Source organism: Tachysurus vachellii, chromosome 1, assembly GCF_030014155.1.
Source record: "Tachysurus vachellii isolate PV-2020 chromosome 1, HZAU_Pvac_v1, whole genome shotgun sequence".
In the NCBI taxonomy this organism is placed as follows: domain Eukaryota; kingdom Metazoa; phylum Chordata; class Actinopteri; order Siluriformes; family Bagridae; genus Tachysurus; species Tachysurus vachellii.
In genome coordinates this window covers 38,991,900-39,013,810 of record NC_083460.1, presented here as the reverse complement: position 1 = coordinate 39,013,810, position 21,911 = coordinate 38,991,900, and the positions used below count along the sequence as shown (strand labels likewise).

Genomic DNA, 21,911 nt, shown 5'->3' with positions numbered 1-21,911 from the left:
CATCCATGCGATGTTACAGAAAACCTGTCAGGGGTCAGCATGGGCACCCTGACTGTTCTGCAGCCCCATACGCAACAAAGTTCAATGCAATGTGTATTCGGACACCTTTCCATCAGAACCAGCATTACCTTCTTCAGCAATTTGAGTTACAGTAGCTGGTCTGTTGGATCGGACCATACGGGCCAGCCTCCGCTCCCCACATGCATCAGTGAGACTGTCACCAGTTCACCACTGTTCCTTCCTTAGACCACTCTTGATAGACACTGGCCAATGGAGACTGGGAACACCCCACAGGAGCAGCAGTATTGGACCTGCTCTGTCCCAGTCGTCTAGCCATCACTATTTGGCACTTGTCAAACTCAATGAAATCCTTACGCTTGCCCATTTTTCCTGCTTCTAACACATCGACTTTGAGGACAAAATATCCACTTGCTGCCCAATATATCCCACCGAATAACAGGTGCTGCAATAAAGGGCCTTTTTACACCTGGTCACTTCATGTGTTGTCTCTGATCCGATAGCTATCTGATTTGTTAAAACTGTTCCATTTACATTAGGCCACATAAACGCGTCTCGGCGAATCGGATATCGATCCGATCTTTCTACTCCCGCCCTAAATGCAAATATATTTGACCTCATTTCCGAGGTAATTGAAATGGAACACACTTTGGTGTATGCAGTTTTCAGAACGCAATCAAAAAGAAAAAAAAACTCGTTACGACGGTTATGCTACATAAAAACAGCGTTTACTGTTTGCTGCATTTTCGCTGGCAGCAGCAGCGCATTTTAAGACCCAACGAGACGCCTGGGTGAAAGATCACCTGCGAGTGACGTACTTCCGTTTGGGAGGAGTATAGCGCTGACGTATGTGGCTTGAACAACCACATTCATTTACACCTGTCCAGTTTCATCTGAAATGCGTCCCAGACCACCTCCTGAAGTGGTTTGTACCATCGGATTTATATCCGTCTCGAAAACGTTTCAGAGGGCATTTAGACCTGGTCTTTTTACCATCGGATAGCTATCTGATCACAGAAAACACATGAAGTCACCAGGTGTAAAAAAGCCCCAAAGAGATAATTAGTATTATTCACTTCACCTGTTAGTGATCATAATATTATGCCTAATCGGTGAGTGTATAGAAACAATCATGGGGCAGTAGTGGCTCAAGTGGTTAAGGGACTGTGTTGTTGATCGGAAGGTTGGGGTTCAAGCCCCAGCACTGACAAGCTGCCACTGCTGGGCAATCAAGCATGGCCCTTAACCCTCTTTGCTCCAGGGGCACTATATTATAAATGCCCCTGCGCTCGACCCCAACTTGGATACATGAAGATAAATGAATACATGCTTGGATACATGGAGAAAATAATTACCCTGTGCTGAAATGTACATGTAGCGATAATAAAGGCCCATTAAAATCCCTGTGCCAACTCGCGTTGTGGTAGGAAATTCTTTCAGACTCATAGTGAGCGGAAAGTATCGACTGCCCTGTTTAGTGCCTGATGAAGGAAGGTGTTTCTCTGTAGCCTTCGATAATGGAGTTTAGTAGCCTGAAGGTCAAGTCTCCCTGGAGCCACATACAGAAAACTTAACATTCAGTGATATTATTTGAAGAGGGGTGTTATGGGTAATGGATCAGCACAAAGATACTGAGTCATTTTCCACTTGACACAAGTGCTGATTTCACACTCCAGTTGACGCCACTTATCATTAGTCATGCTGGAGCATGTCATAAAAACGAATAAATGAAAAAAGCTGGTTCCGGTAAATGCCTTAATCAATATTTGTGACTGTCATCATAATTATCATCATCAGGGTTTTGTGAGGTCTAATTGCCTCATTTGGGTCGACCTCGTTTTTTTCTCATTCCATCTATCCACCACATGGAAAATCAAGCTGAAGAGATTCTTGTTAAATCAGAGAGGCTCGATCCTGCTATAGCAGAAGTCGAGCGTGCCCAGACTGCTCTCTGCCCACTGGATGTTTAATACATCATCGCTGGATCACTGCAGCAACTAGAGCAACCAAAGGAAACAAAAAATCTGTACAGCAGCATATTGTCGCTGTCAGGCGGAAACCTCGTATGTCCAAATTTGGTCAATTTCATATTTTTTCACATATCGATGCTATTGGTCAGTCCCCACGTGGGTCTGTTATTTTTACAAGTTATTAACCAATCTAAAGTCTTGAAAATAGCTTGAGCGCAAATCTCATAACTCCATTGGACACTTCAACTGTCCACCTCTTCCTCACTCCGCAGGAGAGCTTCACGGCATATTTCTCCTCAAGAAGAGTCGCAACGAATCAACACGTCTTCTGAGGTAAATGTCTTCAAAACACTGGGCTCAAAGAAAAAAAATCTTGACCCCCGCTAGTTCTGGTGCTCGTCTGAGGACAGGAATTTAGCGCAAGACAATCCACTGCAACGCGGTCTAAACCCTGTGCACTGCAGATAAGGTACGGCGTTTTTTTAATTTCCTGAAAAATAACGGTTTTGGAGATACGAGGATTCCGCCTGACAGCGACGATATCCTTCTTCCTTTCCCAACAAATGAAGGCGAATCACAGCACAAGAAGTGTGAAGTGCAAGAGACGGGATTTAGAAGAATTTGTGCTTTCTGGAATTTCCTGCTGGTGTAATTATCTAAACTCTCTGACAAACTCTATATGAGCAACGGTATGTGGACACCTGACCTTAACACCCATATGTGGTTTTTCCCCTCATTCTGCTGCCACAATGTTCGAAGCACACAACAACATCGAAGGTCTTTGTATGATCTAGATTTAAGATTTCTCTTCACTGGAAGTAAAAGATTCACACCTGTTCCATGACAATGCCCCTGTGCACAAAGCACAGCTCTGTGAAGACATGGTATGGAGGTTAAGGTTGGAGAGGAAGAAATTGAGTGTCCTGCACAGAGCCCCTGACTATGACGCGACCCCATTGAACACGTTTGGGATGAACTGGAACTGGAGCCTTATCACACATCAGCGTCTGATTATTAATGCAAAAAAGCCTTCCTAGTAGAGTGGAGCTTATTGTATTGTAACAGCAAAGAAAGAAAGTCATCTGGAATGAGATGTCCAACAAACACACATGAGTGTGATAATCAGGTCTCCACATACTTTTGCTTTTATGCAGAATGCATTTTTAAGTTTTTTAAGGTTTTAATCTGTTGGCCGCACCTCCGATCACCGGTCTCCAGCAAGAATACAATATTTTATGATAAGATAGAAGTTTATTAATCGCAAAAAAAAATGATTTAAAAATCACTGTGGTGCTATAAAACACTCACAACACCACATTTTTTTTAAAGACCTTTATGGCTGAAGACAATCAAAAGTATGATTAAGTAATCAGAAGTATGGTTAAAAAAAAAAACCAAAAAATCCCCAGAAACGTCTGGGATCTAAAAGTCTGGCTTTTAAACAAAGTTTCTCACAAAACAGCATTTGTTCATCAAAACACTGACCTGATGTTGATTCCCTGTTTGTAGATCTTGCAAGCGTCGGAGGGTAAAATTCTAGAGAGTAAAGGCACTGTTGGGTGGGAAAAAAAATAAAAGTTCCTTTAGTGAGAGAACAAACCCAGTCATTAGCTCCGTGTGTAAAATAACAAAAGAGATAATAAAAATCACCACACTAAAATTTGAACCAAATACAAATGCTATTTTTGGAGCTTTCTAAATATCCCTTGATTTTAAGTTGTGTAGACAAAAAGACGAGCTGCAATGATATGACAAGACCACCAGGAGGTGCAAAGTTCCTCTCTCTCAGTTATGAAATTCCCTCTGTGTGTTTTTAAACTGCCTCTCCTCCCATCCCCACCCATCCCTCTCTCTCTTTCTCTCTCCCTTTTTCTGCCGTAATCCAGCTGGCCATCATCGTCCCCTCTGATGTAATCCCGCTCTGCAACACTGCATTTTCCACACTCTAATATACTCGACTGCTGTCCTGAGCTAGAGCGACCGTCTGCTAAATTTCAGATTTCATGATATAAACCCCAACACACACACACACACACACAGACACACACACAGACACACACACAGACACACACACAGACACACACACAGACACACACACAGACACACACACAGACACACACACAGACACACACACACACACACACACACACACACACACACACACACACACACACACACACACAGAGATGTTATTATGCGGGTTTTGCTAAAACCATCTGTGTTTCAGGAATTTATAAATAAATACGTAATCTTACCCCAGCTTTGAAAGTCCCAGTGAAGCTCCAAATAAAAGTCGCCAAGCTGTAAAATAAAAAAAGACGTAAAATAAAGCCCTCCATCAGATAAAAATAGTGATTTGCTTATTATTGCATGATGATATATATAAATATATGATATAAATGTAAATGTTATATAAATAATTTCCAAAAAGGAAGGGTGGATGCAGTTTGTCATTAAACCTGTCTCTCAGTTTCTCGGTCTGTCTGTCTCTCGGTCTGTCTGTCTCTCGGTCTGTCTGTCTCTCGGTCTGTCTGTCTCTCGGTCTGTCTGTCTCTCGGTCTGTCTGTCTCTCGGTCTGAGTCGGTCCCTCTGTCTCTGTCTGTCCCTCTGTCTCTCCCTCGGTCCGTCTGTCTCTCCATCTCAGTCGGCCTCCCTCTCTGTTGGCCTCCCTCTCCCCGTCTCTGTCAGCCTCCCTCTCCCCGTCTCTGTCAGCCTCCCTCTCCCCGTCTCTGTCGGCCTCCCTCTCCCCGTCTCTGTCGGCCTCCCTCTCCCCGTCTCTGTCGGCCTCCCTCTCCCTCTCTGTCGGTCTCTCTCTCCCTCTCTGTCGGTCCTTCTGTCTGTCTCTCTCTCCTTTTCTGTAGGTCTGTCTGTCTGACTCTCCCTCTCTGTCGGTCTGTCTGTCTGTCTCTCCCGCTCTGTCTGACTCTGATGATATAAACACAGCTGGCCTTTAAATTCCCAATGTCTCAGTGACACAGACAAGCAGATCGTGCAAATTGCAGTTCTCCAAGGGGTTTTGTGTGTGTGTGTGTGTGTGTGTGTGTGTGCATGTGTGTGTGTGTGTCCAGCACACTAAATATGGCGTGCTTCAGAAGAACACAAACAACATTTTTTTCACAGCTCATTTCAAATTAAAAACCAGTCTGAACACTAAAAATACCCAGAACTTTCACGTTTTTCCCCTTAAACAGGAAGACGTCTGAAACTATCACAAATGCAAAACACCAATAGAGTCATGTGGCTCTATTGTGATGGTTCGGCACAGAGGAAGTGCTGACAGAGTGTTCGGTTAACCAGCTCATCTCTCACAGCCTCAGTGAAATCACTAGTCAGTCACTTTTAAATCAAAGATTCATCAACACTATCACCACACGGGCAAACCAAAAGCAGTCGATGACAGCAGAGGTTCATGAGCTGCTAAAGACCAGAGATGAAGCTTTCAGGTCAGGAGATAAAGCAGCTCTTAGAACAAGAGCCAATCTGTCATGGGGCATCAAAAAAGCGAAACGGACATATGCAGATAAAATCAACAGCCACTTCACAGACAGTAAAGACACACGGAGCCTGTGGAAAGGCATCCAAACCATCACGGACCACAAGCCTCCGCCACAGGCCTGTGAAAACTACACATCACTCCCTGACACACTGAACCTTTTCTACTCGTGGTTTGACATGCAGAATAACACACCTGCACAAAAACTGCCCACATCGCCCAACGACCAGGTGCTCTGTCTCTCTCCAGCCGATGTAAGGAAAACCCTATCCAGGATTAACCGACGCAAGGCTGCGGGTCCCTACGGTATACCAGGCCGGGTGTTGAGAGACTGTGTGGCACAGTTGACTGACGTCCTTACGGATATCTTTAACACCTCACTGAGCCAGGCAGTCGTCCCCACATGTCAAGTCCACGACCATCATACCGGCTCCAAAGAAAGCACCCATGTCCTGTTTGAATGACTATGTCCCATAGCACTGACTCCAATCGTGATGAAGTGCTTTGAGAGGCTAGTCATGAAAAATATAACCAGTCTCCCCAACACCCTCGATCCGCTCCAGTTTGCATATCGCCAGAACCGATCCACAGACGATGCAATTTCCCCTCAGCCTCCACCTAGTCCTCACACACCTTGAAAACAAAAATTCCCATGTCAGAATGCTGTTCATAGATTTTAGCTCAGCATTCAACACAATCATCCCACAACAGCTCATTCAAAAACTGCAACTGCTGGGCCTTAACAACTACATCTGTAATTGGATCCTGGACTTTCTAACTGGAAGACCACAGTCAGTGTGTATCGGCCAAAAAACATCGAGCACTACATCACTGAGCACAGGCGCACCACAAGGCTGTGTGCTCAGACCACTGCTCTTCATGCTGCTGACACACGACTGCACTGCAAAGTTCAGCTCTAACCGCATCGTCAAGTTTGCTGATGACAACTGTGATCGCTCTCATCAGCAACAACGACGAAACGCACTACAGAGAGGAAGTGGCTCAGCTGGCTAAATGGTGTGAAACAAATAACCTGTCCCTTAATGTTGAAAAGACAAAGGAGGTTGTGATGGACTTCAGGAGAAACTCCATTGAGCACCGACCACTGACCATCAACAACACAACAGTTGAGAGGGTTTGCAGTACAAAATTCCTGGTTGTGCACATCACGGAGAATCTCACCTGGTCCACCAACACACGGTCACTCTCCAAGAAGGCACATCAGCGGCTGCACTTTCTCCGCCGCCTGAAGAGAGCATGTCTCCCTCCACCCATCCTCACCACCTTCTACAGAGGAACCATTGAGAGCGTGTTGATGAACTGCATCACTGCATGGCACAGGAACTGCAGTGCAGCTGATTGAAAGACCCTTCGGAGGATCATCGGCACCCCTCTCCCCTCGATCGAGGACATCTTCATGAAGCGATGCCTCAGCAGGGCCAACAGCATGGTGGGGGACCCCACCCATCCCTCCTACAACAACTTTCAGCTTCTACCATCAGGAAGAAGGTACAGGAGCATCAGAGCCCGCTCCGCTAGACTGCGGAACAGTTTCTTCCCCCAAGCTGTGACAGCCCTGAACTCAAACCTCCACTGCCACCCCTGAAAATACACAGGCCTCCTGTGACGTGACCCACCTGACTGCCACCAGTCACACTCTCCTCAGCATTAGCACACTGGCACATCAAAAATGTTGAAATGTTTACATGCTCATGTTGCACACCACATCTTGCACTAGTCCGCCACCAGCTGCTGACTTTGAATGCCTCCTGTTGCACGTGTACAATATCAAGGAAGCAATGTAGAGTCTTCATACCTATATTTATTGCTTGAGTGTATTTTTTGTGTATTTAAATTGTATTGCTTTGTTTTGTGCTGTGTGTTTTTTTTTTTATGTTTAATGTCTGTATGGATGTTGCACCGTTCCACTGCATGTCTCAACATGTAGCGAAATGACAAATAAAGAAACTTGAACTTGAACTTTTTTTAATCAGAGATCTGGGAGGTTCTTCATGATGTAATGATCATCACAATAATATACAATACAAATACTGAGTGTGTTATTATAATCAGGGCACATGGCCATATAGGTTCTGCACACACCACATGAACATATCATATTATACGTCAGTAGGTGTGCTAAGAACTCAATAACTGAGCTACAACCTATTTTATTTCTATATTTTACTGTATACACGAGTTTTAAAATCCATCAGTACCTGACTTTAGCATAAGCAGACAAAAAGAGCGAGCACTTCCTGTAGCATCATTAAACTGAAGAAAAAGTGTGAGGCATCTTTCCCCGCAGGATATAACACGAGCTTTATAAACATGTATGATCGCACATGATATACGTATTATTTACTTACTATTTATTCTGGTCAGTTAATAGATGGGAAAATTCCAGAGTAAACTTTCCAGATATGTGCACGCAGGCGGTAAAAACTACTGACAAAATATTCAGACGTTATATAAATGAGGGAGGGGGTGTAAACTTTTGCACAAAAATAAATTTCATAAATTCGTGGCTTTCTGAATATTTTCCCCATGTCTCTGTCTTTCACAAAATTATATCTAAAAGGTTTTCCAGACCTTTCTAACTGTTCCGTCTTTTTCCAGCCCTGCAGTTTCCAGCCCTGAGCTACAGTGACAATAAACAAAATGCTGTGTTTGTTATGTAAATATTACTAAATTTGTGTGCCTATTATTTAAATGTAATGTTTGCCTGTTTAAATGGAAATGTAATGTAAATGTCCAGGCCATGGTTTTAGCATGTTGCGTGACACCGTGAGCCTAATCTGTGTGACGGTGTTGTTAGCTCCACCCCGTCTACCATTAGATCCAGTTGGTTGAAATCTTGAGCAGCATTTCTTGTTTGCGTATGTCTAAGCTTTTAGCTTTATTTTTCAAAAAGCAGTTTTCCTTGTGGGAACCAGTCAAATGTGCCCACAGGGATAGGAATATCTGATCTTCTGAGGACATTTGGTTGGTAGCCAGGAGACAGATTTCATTTTGGTTATTTAGGTTAAGGTTAAGGTCAAGTGTAGATAATGCACTTATTTACTGCATTAACAATATCAATGCAAAGTCCTCACAATGATAGTAAGACGTGCACGTGTACGTGTGTGTGTGTGTGTGTGTGTGTGTGTGTGTCTGCATGGTGCGTCAAACCAAAGATTGCCCAAAGGAATTTGGAGGAGCTCCATGGCTGCACAAGAGTAAGCCAGAGCTTTTTCAGACAACATGCTACGTGCTCAGCTTTCAAACTAAACTCGTCCTGCACTTAACAGCTAACACGCTATAGACTGGATGTAAACTTGCACACTAGGGGCTGAACAAGGGGGGCTGAACAGGGGGTCTGAACAGGTCCTGTGTGAGAGATTTGCTTACCTCCTTAAGGGCTTTGAGGAGCCGAGGCCTCTTGTCCTGTACGCTTTCTCTGGACTGCTGCTTCAGCTTCCGCAACAGTGCTGTGACTGCAAACACAAAAGACGTGCACTCGGGTCAGACGCTTCTCACACTGCACAGCTCATCGACTTTCCCACAATCTCAGTAAGCTCTAGACCACAAAAATTTTGAAGTTATAACGACCCACAGGAGTTCACCAATGCGAACCCAAGTGCCGGGGCATTAGAATCTTTTTATAAAGAGATCAAATTTAACTCGCAAAGATAGACTTAAATAGCACATCTACGCTGACTTGAACAAAATAAACTCTACTTGTAGAAAGCATGAACTCCTATCCTGGACTTAGCAAAGCCGTGAGAAATGTGTCAATGAGTCAATATTGACCATAAATTCTTCGATAACCCAGCTTTACAGTCCACAGCCCTTTAGCGAACGACTGAAGGTGGATCGATGCCCATGCATTCATTTGCAAGTTCAATGAGGTCCTTTAATGCATAAGCATCAATTATTTGTTAATCAGCACAAGCCTGTTCGGGAATTCCAATTAAACCTATGCTACCGAATTCAATCTTCCTGTGCATATCTCCCACAAGGTATACCTCAAGTCATTCTTAACAATATGTACATGCAAGGCATACACGCTCAACAATGGAGTGGGGTGATGAACAGCGATTTACCAATGATTACATTGTTTTGATTAATGAAAGACAATTGAAGCACTTTGTTATGGAACATCTTGTTACTTCCTGTTATCACTTACTTCCTGTTATCCCTTAGGCTGTAACATATAAACTTTCAAAAAAAAAAAAGCACAGTGAAAACGTCTTCTAGAAATCAACACGTTAACACACTCAACGAGCACGGTTTTTAATTTGTTTCTATGGAGCAGTCGAGACAATGTCTATGTTGTTACTATAGAAATGATAAACACTGAATGCAGGGAATCATATTCTGTCCAATCAGAATGAAGCATTTAACATTGGTATAAACCGATAAATATCATATAGGCATCACCGTTCAGTTGTACTGACAGCTAATTGGATATTTAATTGGTTTCCAATTTCACGATCATGTAGTCCAGGAAACAATTTAGTGAAGAGAACTTTGCAGAAGGGATACTCCAGATATAACAGTAAGGAAAATGTATAGTGACATTCATGACGAAATCAAATATACACACATGTATACATACATACACACACACACACACACAGACACACACACACACACACAGATATACACAAACACATACATATATATATATGTGTATGTATGTATGTCTGTATGTGTGTGTGTATATATATATATATATATATATATATATATATATATAGACTGAATCAATCCAAAGAAAGTATATATATGAAAAATCAAACGCTACCTTTTAACTACATTAACTACAGTTCAGCTTTAATATATGTTAAGCTTTCTGAAAAACAACGTTTAGAAGAAGACAATGGAATAAACTAATGACTTTGGTAAGCTGCAGAAACAGAACAGCAGAACAGAAGCTCACTTTAGTGCTACAGCTTTCACTTTAACAACCCTGCGATGAGGAACCCGGGGGAACCAATATGAGCTGGTTTTCAAATAAACTCCGTTGCGCCAAAGCACTGAGAAATTACACGCTTAGTTTGGACGTTCTGACATCTGCTCAGAGTTGGACGTGCGTCAGATGTCAGTCAACGTATAACAGGCTACATCAAGGAATGTAGCTAGTTTACATTACAGCACAAAGAACACCTCCGAACAGTGTCTCCAGGCAAGTGTTCAAAAAAAATAATAATAATAATTACTTAACAAGGTTGTGTTCATTTTAGATGATCTTTGGGAACACTCAAAAGAAAAAAAATTTATTTTGATCCACCCAAAAAAAAAAGCAAGCCATGGCAATCAGGCCCATGAGGCAGGATACCTGGTACACAGTGTATGCTTATACCATCATACACATAGCTTTACCTAATGCTTCAGTTGTGCCTCATAAAAAAATAATAAAATGTTATTTGAGAATGTTCGTTGACTCTGACTCTTTAAAATGCTAACCAGCAAGCAGATTAAGTAAAGACAAAAAAATGCCATTTTTTCTTAGATGCAAGTTCTTAGATGCAGGTTGGCAGGCAAGTCTAAGCTGGCAGACTGTCAAAACAATCTTGGTCCGGGGATCTGGGGAACTATCTGCTAGACTTTGCTCACTTCTGGACATTCCTGGGGGGTTCTTGGGAAACAGAACCTTCTCCTGGACCCTTCTTGCTAGACTTCTAGGTCTGTGTTGGATGTAGTGCATTCTTGGGTGCTCATCAATAGACTTTGCCAGCTCTTGAAAACTCTTGGCTTGATGTAACCCACCCTTAGGTGCCCATGGGCACTCCTTGCTAGACTTAGTCTTGGACACTCCTAGTTGCTTCTTGATAGACACTGCCCATCCTTGGACACACCGTGCGAGATGTAACCCAGTCATAGGCCCTTTTTGCTTGATGTCAACCACGTTTTAGAGGTTCTTGATAGTCCTTGCACATTCTTGAGCGCTAATCCTGCTCTTGGGGATTCCTTGCCTGAAGTGCTCTTGGGTTCTACATGATGGGTGTAGAGCACAAATTCCTCTGTCTTTCCCAGAATATTTTGTATTTGTTTAGAGTTTCCAAAAATAGTACTAACAAAATATATGTAATCCACAGATACAGCACACTATCAGGCACTCATAACTGACGCAAAACACTCTTGGGCAGGCCTTGCCTTGTGACCTCAGTGGTTGTACAATGTGGCAAAACATCATGACATAGCTGTGCCAAGCTCGTAACTCACCCAGGGTTTCGAAATTAGAAGCCCATATGGACCTTTGTCCAACCAAGCAGCTTAATCAGAGGTGATGCGACCCGATAGGAGTGGTTTGTTATCTTTGCTATCTTTCTACAGGGGGCTACAAATTTGCCATCTGCCTGCAAATGCCCCAGAGCCTGCTCTCTCTCTCTCTTTTTTTTTTAAACACTGTGGTTAAATTTCAAAAACAGAAATATTTCTTACCTGAAAATATACTATCAATCTGCAAAAAAAGGATAAACAAGCTGACCAGAAACTGATCGATGAATGAAAAGAAGGCACAAAGCAACAAAATGAAATGAAATGTCAATTTGCCAAAAAGCAGAAAGCAAATTGGCATAACAGCAGGCATAGGTTTTACTATTGCTAATGTTTATTAAATGGTTCAAGAGCTTAGCAGAGAGCAGAGAACAGCAAGGTCCTGCTAATCCTTTAGCCAGACATAGTGCTCCAGATCTGCTGGGAATGACGCAGGCCAACAAATTCACCTCCATGAGGTCCACGTTCCCTTACAGAGTAGATCTCACAGTATAGATGTCCAGTACATTCCAAAATTCATATTATGGTAAAAGACACTATTGGGAAACTGTTGAAGAAACAATTGTTGGGCTCTTCTTGTGTGCACCTTGGCTTCCGTTTCCTTTTTGAACTCTCTCGGTTTGCCAATCCCAAAATCCGTCCAAGTCAATGCCCCAAGGATTTTCAGCCTGTCACGAAAGCCAGGTTGCTACTGATTAGTAGGCATTTAAAAAGCCTTCTACAAATACAAAAAGCAAGCAACTGGAAGTAGCACAAGCAATTTTTGGCAACGTGCACCTACATACACTGGCCTTGTTGCAGCTCATTTCTTTTCCTTGACATTATAAGATGAATAACCGTAAGCAGATACACTGTATTAAAGCCAAACGAACCCAGCTCAATGGGTAATAGCTTCTGATGGGGTAACAGGGAGCGTAATGGAATTGTCATTCAAAACAGAATTCCAAATAAGGAACTCAGGGGTTCGGGATTCTACCTAGCGAGTTCTTTGACACGAACACACCAAGTATACAAGTCAAAACAATATGATAGCAGTGAAACGATTTCTCTTTACATGATTTACTACTTTGTAAAACTTGGTAATTAGCTTTTGTTTTGTGTACAGGTTTAAGATACCTAATGTCAATTAATTGCGTTCAGACCAATTTTATGAACATCAGGCCATCCTTAAAAATATTCTTGTTTGCCGTAACCTGACTGACCCTGTCAATTTAGGACCGACTCAATTATTATTATTATTATTTTTTGCTTTTTGCGTTAAGACCGACCAATTTTTTTTTTATTCTTCAAACAACTAATACAAAAACAATAAAATAATATTAATTATATTTTAGTAAGTATTGTAAATATATAAATTGCCAAGGCCTACATACAAACGAAGGCTACGTTCTTTCTTTTAAATAAAAACCCGTGAAGTCATCTACGTTTACACTATTGGTTAACGGATGTCACACTATGGCCTGTGCGTTCGCTTCGTCTCATCCTCTCATTCACTGTCAGAGTCAACGGTTCGTGCTTGGTAATGATGGCTGCGGCTGCAGTAAACAAAATGTTCGCGGTCACCGTTCAAAGTCATACGGGTTCGGGCACCATAATACATCTAAAAAATTAATTAAAACAGCTCGACACCGCTTTAACTAGTCTATATAGCCTGCATCAAAATGTGGTTTGCAATGATGCGCCCGAAGGCACGGGTTGAAGACCCAGTCAGTGGTCACGATATTCTAATTTGTTTAAATTCATACCTACGTAATCACCATCACCAAAATTGTACTTTTTTTTGTTACATTGAAACTTGAAAAAAAAAAAATATAGACCTTCCTACAGACCCTTTTTTTTTTTTTTTTTAAACTGTTACTGCAAACCAAAATATTTTTAAGGATGGCCTTATTAACATGCGGTTAAGGCTCTAGGTTGTTGGTCAGAGGATTGTGGTTCAAGCTCCAGCACAACCAAAGTGCCGTTGTTGGGCCCTCGATGAAGGCCCTTAACCCTCTCTGCTCAAAGGGTGCTGTATTTTTCTGTATTTAGCAGAAATATTTGACCCAATATTAAGTTCTTTCTGTGATGTGTTTCAGAATCACAGTACAGCCATAAATATGACCTTGCATTAAACATCCATGTTTTACCAAGCAGAAGCACTGGAACTCTGGAAAACTGAGTCTGTGCTCCAAGTACAAAGGATTGTGGCATTATTACAAGCAAAAGAAGCCATGCTTGGATTTCCAACCCCAAAAAATTTCCTTCATGTCTATTATTACTCACAGGATAGATACGGTCATCTCCACCATTATTCATATCCTCCATGAAAATAAGGACACATTTGATATTATTACCAAGTGTTTAACACTTTTAACTGAACAAAGCCATTAATGTTAAATCCACGTTAAACTGCAGAGTGGAGATGCCTGCAGTTCATCTAGAATTACTACACCACCATCTCAGACAGCATCAAGACACGAGATTATTGATCAGAAATCCCAAATCTCCAGATCGTGTTTCACATATCCGGTTTATTTAAGCTTGCTCAGAGGGCAACAAGGGCAGGAACGGTGAACATAGTCCGAGAAATTCTTTAGCCGTATGAGAGAAACATCTTCGTAGTGAAATCTTTGACATTGAGCTTGACAATCTAGCTAGGATATCATTAAAAAAAATAGATATTACATAATAAATTACGTTACATAACAAAATTCTGAACTGTATTGTAATTCCAACAATTCCAGAAATATACGAACTTAAATCAATTTTACATGATATTTGCATGAAAAACAGTATCACAGAAAATATCACCCCTATGTTGATTACAACATCCTGTTAAGGATCATCTTAATCAGGTTCAACTTGGGGGGGCACTGTGGCTTAGTGGTTAGCACGTTCGCCTCACAGCTCCAGGGTTGGGGGTTCGATTCCCGCCTCCGCCTTGTGTGTGTGGAGTTTGCATGTTCTCCCCGTGCCTCGGGGGGGTACTCTGGTTTCCTCGGGGGGGTACTCCGGTTTCCTCCCCCGGTCCAAAGACATGCATGGTAGGTTGATTGGCATGTCTGGAAAATTGTCCGTAGTGTGTGATTGCGTGAGTGAATGAGAGTGTGTGTGTGCCCTGTGATGGGTTGGCACTCTGTCCAGGGTGTATCCTGCCTTGATGCCCGATGACGCCTGAGATAGGCACAGGCTCCCCGTGACCCGAGGTAGTTAGAATAAGCGGTAGAAAATGAGTCAGTGAGTGAGAGGTTCAACTTGGAAAAACAAGCGAATGGAAAGTGTGTTAGGCTGTGAGTCATTTTTTCCCATTAGAGCTAAACATCACTGCAAATCAATACAAAAGTTCTTTTGTATCTTAAAGTTTCTGCGATGAAAAATGTCTATCCTGGCAGACGTGGACTTTTCCAGAATGACTCTAACCCATTTACAGGGAACAAGGTCAACCTGAAGTCAATAGCTTGATTAGGAGAAATATTTATGCAAATTACATGCTAGGGATTATAAACCACCTTGATCCTGACCAAAATAAATATTGAACTGAAGATGTACCACATATGTTCAATAGCTACATACAGTATACACTCTCAGGTTAATAGTCATGGCCTTTCTTTGTGCTGTGAGCTTCATACTGACCAGAGCTTGCCTGTCCCCACACCTGCGACGTTCCAGGGCCATTTGGGAGATGTGGGGACAACAGGAATATCTTTTGGTAAGAAGGTGCTCCAACCCCCAAGTACGATCTCAGGAACCATAACTATATTAGCCTTTACATTTACGGCATTTGGCGGACGTCCTTATCCAGAGCGTCTTACATTTTATTTAATTTTTATGTAACTAAGCATTTGATAGTTAAAGACCTTGCTCAGGGGCCCAGCAGCGTCAGCTTGGTGGACCTGAGACTTGAACTCACCACATTCCGATCAGTAGACCCACACATTAACTTCTAGGCTACCACAACCCCAAAACGTTGCATGAACAGGAAGTTTTGACTTTACATTTATGGTATTTGGCAGACGCCAAATTGTAGACCCTTAAATTTGATCTGATTTTATACAAATGAGCAATTGAGGGTTAAGAGCCTTTCTGATGCCCCTTATCCACCAAAAAGAACCGGGTGCTGGTTCAGAGCTAGTGCTGGTGCTGGTTCAAAGTTGGTTCCACTGGCGAACCTTCTAAGAACCGGTTTGCCTTTCCACCGGCTAGAGAGCATCACAGAGCCGAGTCTGACGTCACTGTATACGTGTCACGCGTCCCAGCAACTTTAGCGCAGCAGCGACAAACACAAACACATCAACAATGGTGGATGTTGCTTTACTGTTAATGCTCATGGCTTTGCGAACCTACATTAACACCCAAACACGGCGAATCCAACGTGTACGTGCAGCTCCATGTAATCTGTATAAACAGAGGTTGTAATCGAGAAAGTACATAACGATATTTTATCATTAACACAGAAAAAAACTTAGCCTTAGCATGTAGCTACCTACTATCATGTGTGCTGATAATGTATCATATTGCGGTAAAGTAAAAGTGTATTAAACATTAGTATACTTAAGGTACATTATCAAATGCACTAACAGTAGCTCCGCCCACAGCCCCGCCCACAGCCCCTGACACAAGCAGTTCTTAAGTCTACACCAGCAACGTTTTGGTGCTACTTAAGAACCACTTTTCCTGGTTCAGAGCCGGTGCTTTGGGTGTCGAAAAAGAAAGAACTGGTTCTAAATTAGGCTCCGAACCAGCACTCAAACTGCCTCGGTGGAAAAGGGGCATGAGAGACCCAGCAGTGTCAGCTTGGTGGACCTGTGCAGTCTGACTCCTTCCTAACCCTAAGGTTCGAGTCTTGGGCTGGCCACGACTGAGGTGCCCTTGAGCGAGGCACCAACCCCCCCCCAATTGCTCCCTGGGCCCCGCAGCACAAATGGCTGCCCACTGCTTCCGGGTGTGTTCACGGCGAGTGTGTGTGTTCACTGCTGTGTGTGTGCACTTTGGATGGGTTAAAAGCAGAGAACGAACGAGTATGGGTCACCGTACTTAGCCGTACAATATGTCACGTCACTCACTCTGTTTTTTGAATCTTTAAAGCGTTTCTACAGCAGCACAAAACAAAGAGCTCTTCAGGATTTTAACCTGACCTCTATTTTCAAACAGAAACAACGCCCTGGCCGGCCTCCCAACTTGGCCCAATTTCTCAGACCACATCAGAACACGTTGCACTCATCCTGGGTACAGATGTGGGAGGATTGAATACATTTGGTGTCAAACTTAGCACAGACATCAAAGCGAGGCAAAAAGTAAAGTGATCTTGAGGCATGGGTTTAATGCAGTGAGGGTTCTGAGGTGGAGCAGAGGGTAATGGCGAACGTGTTCACGTGTGCAGTAACATTTACGCTTTTGCTCGGGGAAAGAAAAGCAAGCGGCGAAAGAATATGCAGGATGCTCTGTGATTAGAAGTGACAGCTCTACCTTTTAGCTCTTGTGTATAAACGGTCTACCGTCCACTAGAGTTACCCTACTTATTCATGCACATACAAAAAAAAAATTCATAGCAGATGTACATATTTTAAACAACAGTGAATCTTTCTACAGTAATGGGGCGTTGCATGGAAGCTCCACATTGTCTAAGATTAATAAACGGGTTTTCAAATTGTACTAGTATTTAAAAAGAGAACCTGTTTAATTGACATATGACATACGATCCATGTTCCGCTTTGTAGTATTTCGGTCACATGACCGAATCAGAGTGCAAGCCCTCAGCTCACTTGATTCTATCAAACCATGGTGTATTTCTGTAAATCAAACTTCACAACCATGCATGGACAACACAACCGTATCAATTCTCCTTACTACTTCTTCTGTGTCCGACAATGTTCCAATGCAACCGAAATCACACCACTTCCTACAGACATTGCTCCATTTGTTAGGCACCCTTATACACTCACATACATCTCATTCAGACATCTTGAGGAGCACTTAAATTAAGGGCTTGGCTTAAGGGCCCAGGAGGTACAATCAGTAGTCCATATCATAACCACTAAGCTACCACTTCCATTTATTTATTTATTTATTTATTTATTTATTTATTTTTTACAGGTAGTCTGAGGTTTTGTACCACAGTGTGTTTCAACCATGTTCTGTTTCGGACTAAACTTGTTAAGGAATGATTGTTTATAGCTGCTATAACATAAGCATTAACAGAAACTGATTTGCTTTCCGGATGTTCCACAACATGCAAAGGACAAAAAGTAATAATGGTTGGCAAACAGCTATAAGTTGTTTTATATATAAAACACAATAAGTGGTATTGTATAAAACACTTCAGGGTGGTAACAGTAATCTTAACTACGGGCCTCATCATCCGAGATTATTACCCTTTATAAACACCGTGTTTGTTTTGTGTAGTAAACAATAAGAGTTCTGTTGGAATAGAATAATCAACTTTCTTACTTACTGTATTTTAAAGGAAATGTCATACCCAGAAGCAAAATATTTCCAGTGCTCTTATCTACTCCAATACAGAATAATGTTATCAGTAATAATATTTGTGTTTCCCTATCACGTTATACACAACCCCACCTTGTGCTAAAAGCTGAGTGACACCATTTTGATCCTACAGTATCAATCCTTTCCAGAACGCCACTCCCTACCCGACTGAATTCTGCTAAAAAAGCCGACCGTGTTTGCCGGATTGCCTGCTTGTCCTCTGGTGCTTAAAAATAAACAAAACATTTTGTACGTCTGCGTAGACAAACTTCCCTGTTTTTGTCTCGTAAAATTGCCAAACTACTCACTCGGCTGGTTTTCAAACCCAGTCTTCTTATCGTCTGGTTTATAATTTATATAAATCTAGGGAAATCAAAATAACCACCTGCATGCTTTTTGCATATGGAAACCTGTTTAATAAAAAGTCCTCTATTTTAACTGGATGGTTGGTTCTTTTGAAGTCATTATCCAACCTTGAAAAACACAGCAAAATATGTGGCAGCTAAACCAGCAATAACAAGGACTGCTGGGCTTCTTACTTGCTTTAACCTTCAATGTTGCTAACAGCAGTGTGCAGAACAGGAGCCTAGAAACCAGAGTGTATATATATTATATACACACACACACACACCTGATCAAAGCCACCAGGCTTAATAGAGCGAGGGCTGATCTCACACGTACACACACACACACACGCACCTTTTCATCTCATCATAACCGACAGAGACCAAGAGGAAATTCCCCCTTCCAGTAATTAAACTAAGGATGCTAATAACGTGCAGCAATAATAAGCAACTAAAAATCAATCATCTGTTGTTTTTTCCTAGGATGAAGCCAATATGTGGATGTTGTTAAAGGAAAAAATTCCAAAAGATCTTAAGTTTACTTAATTTCCCCTGATTTCCAGAGATCATCGTTAATGGTAGAGCGAGCATCACTTTGAAGTCTCTCGCTCCCTCCAAGTCTCGCTCTGTCTGTCTGTCTGTCTGTCTGTCTCTCGCTCTGTCTGTCTGTCTGTCTGTCTGTCTGTCTCTCGCTCTATCTGTCTGTCTGTCTGTCTGTCTGTCTCTCGCTCTGTCTGTCTGTCTGTCTGTCTCTCGCGCTGTCTGTCTGTCTGTGTCTCGCTCTATCTGTCTGTCTCTCGCTCTGTCTGTCTGTCTGTCTGTCTCTCGCGCTGTCTGTCTGTCTGTCTCTCGCTCTATCTGTCTGTCTGTCTGTCTCTCGCTCTATCTGTCTGTCTGTCTGTCTCTCGCTCTGTCTGTCTGTCTCTCGCTCTGTCTGTCTGTCTCTCGCGCTGTCTGTCTGTCTCTCGCGCTGTCTGTCTGTCTGTCTCTCGCTCTATCTGTCTGTCTGTCTGTCTCTCGCTCTGTCTGTCTGTCTCTCGCTCTGTCTGTCTGTCTGTCTCTCGCTCTGTCTGTCTGTCTGTCTCTCGCTCTGTCTGTCTGTCTGTCTCTCGCTCTGTCTGTCTGTCTGTCTCTCGCTCTGTCTCTGTCTGTCTGTCTCTCGCTCTGTCTCTGTCTGTCTGTCTCTCGCTCTGTCTCTGTCTGTCTGTCTCTCGCTCTGTCTCTGTCTGTCTGTCTCTTTCGCTCTGTCTCTGTCTGTCTGTCTGTCTCTTTCGCTCTGTCTCTGTCTGTCTCTCGCTCTGTCTCTGTCTGTCTGTCTCTCGCTCTGTCTCTGTCTGTCTGTCTCTCGCTCTGTCTGTCTGTCTCTCACTCTGTCTGTCTGTCTCTCACTCTGTCTGTCTGTCTCTCACTCTGTCTGTCTGTCTCTCACTCTGTCTGTCTGTCTGTCTCTCACTCTGTCTGTCTGTCTGTCTCTCACTCTGTCTGTCTGTCTGTCTCTCACTCTGTCTGTCTGTCTGTCTCTCACTCTGTCTGTCTGTCTGTCTCTCACTCTGTCTGTCTGTCTGTCTCTCACTCTGTCTGTCTGTCTGTCTCTCACTCTGTCTGTCTGTCTGTCTCTCACTCTGTCTGTCTGTCTGTCTCTCACTCTGTCTGTCTGTCTGTCTCTCACTCTGTCTGTCTGTCAGTCCCACTCACTCTCTCTCTCTCTGTCTCTCGCTCCCACTAAATCTCTTTCAAAAATTTGATTTCAATGAGCTTTATTAGCTTGACTGTGGTGATTATTGTGTTGCTAAAGCAGATAACTACTTTTATTATTGTTTCTTTTCTTTTTACTTTGTTCTCTTAATGTTTATTGATCCTTAAACCATACTGTTAATCACTTACTAACACAAAAAAAAATCTTTGTCTCTCTCTTTGTCTCTCGCTTCCTTTCAATTTTTCCGTCTCTTAAGAGCTCTCTCTGTCTGTCTCTAGCTCCGTCTGTCCATCCCTCACTCCCCAGTACCTTGCTTTCAGTCTGTTTCTTGCTCCGTTGGTCCGTCTCTCGCTCCCACACAATCTCTTCGTCTTTCTCTCCATCTCTCTCTCTTTAACTTTCTCTCTCTCATTCTCTCCCCTCTCTCGCTCTCTCGCTCTCTCTCCATGTCTGTCTCTCTCTCCATGTCTCAATCTCTCTCTCTCCATGTCTCAATCTCTCTCTCCCCATGCCCCCCCCTCTCTTTCCCTCCCTCCCTTTTCCTGTCTGTCCCTCACCCTCACACCCTCTTTCTTTCTGTCTGTCCATCACCTTCTTTCTCACTATCTTTCACATATCTCACGCATCTCTCTGTCCCTCACGCACCCCTCTGTCCCTCACGCACCCCTCTGTCCCTCACGCATCTCTCCATCCCTCACGCATCTCTCTCACTGCCTCTCAACTCTGCTCTCTCCGTCTGTCCCTCACCCACCCTGTCTATCTGTCTCTCACCATTTCCCTCTCTTTCACCCCCCCCCCTTACCTGACTTTATTTACGTATTTTTCACAATTAAATTAACTTTTCATAAACCTCAGGAATCGCCTGAATCCTCATCTCCTGTGAGATCACACGAACACTGATGCAAAGAACTCAGCTTAGCCTGCAGCTCTCTCTCATTGTGTGTGTGTGTGTGTGTGTGTGTGAGAGAGACTATTAGTGTGACTGAAGACTGTTGTTCATGGTTACATGTATTACTTGGCAATGTACTGCCTTAACCTTGTCTAAATGAAAGAAATAAGTTACATCATGTCCGCTTCATCAGCTCAGTAACTAATGAGAATAAAGAACTGCTTGTTGACTCTGATGGTTTGTCAACATATAACCGTACCCATGAAAGCATGAAAAGTTAAAAAATAAATAAAGAAAGAAAAAGTTCAACACGATCAAATTAAGCACCAGACACAACAAAGCTGTGAAATAACCCAAACGAATCCAGGTGTGGTGACGGTCCAGTCAAAACAGAGAATGTTTGCAAACTTTACCTGACAATGGATCACATGTAAGATACGAGATGTGTGAGCGAGTTAAACACATCAGCAACAAGAAAACGAACGACATTCACAAAAGAAAGCAACAAAGAGACAAAGTTCCTTTTCTATAGTCTCCAATACAGATCCTATACAAATGAGTTGTGTCACCTTAAAGGAATGAATCCAAAACAATTGCTTGCAATTAAATTCCCAATTTCCTTCAGTTCCCCACTCAAAACGTTAGTTCATGTCGGCAAAAAACGTACAATTGTGGTTCTCTCATCCTGGTCTGTCATTAAACAAACAAACAAACAAATAAATAAATAAAATTTGGACAGAGTAGGAGAGATCGCTGGTGCAACTGGTGAGTT

At 42.7% G+C, this 21,911-nt stretch overlaps 1 protein-coding gene across 2 annotated transcripts in view; it reads right to left on the bottom strand.

The window, feature by feature from the left end:
* ankrd13c (ankyrin repeat domain 13C) overlaps window positions 1-21,911 on the bottom strand; it is a 40,372-nt gene that overhangs the window by 7,459 nt on the left and 11,002 nt on the right. For both annotated transcript variants that reach the window (XR_009648435.1, XM_060868858.1), the window contains exons 4-6: window positions 8,872-8,957; window positions 4,244-4,289; window positions 3,474-3,540 (exon numbers count right to left, since the gene is read on the bottom strand). Coding sequence is in view for 1 of the 2 variants with exons in the window: in XM_060868858.1 (XP_060724841.1) it covers window positions 3,474-3,540; window positions 4,244-4,289; window positions 8,872-8,957 (199 nt within the window). In the remaining variant the exon portion in view is untranslated. The remainder of the gene's footprint in view (window positions 1-3,473; window positions 3,541-4,243; window positions 4,290-8,871; window positions 8,958-21,911) is intronic.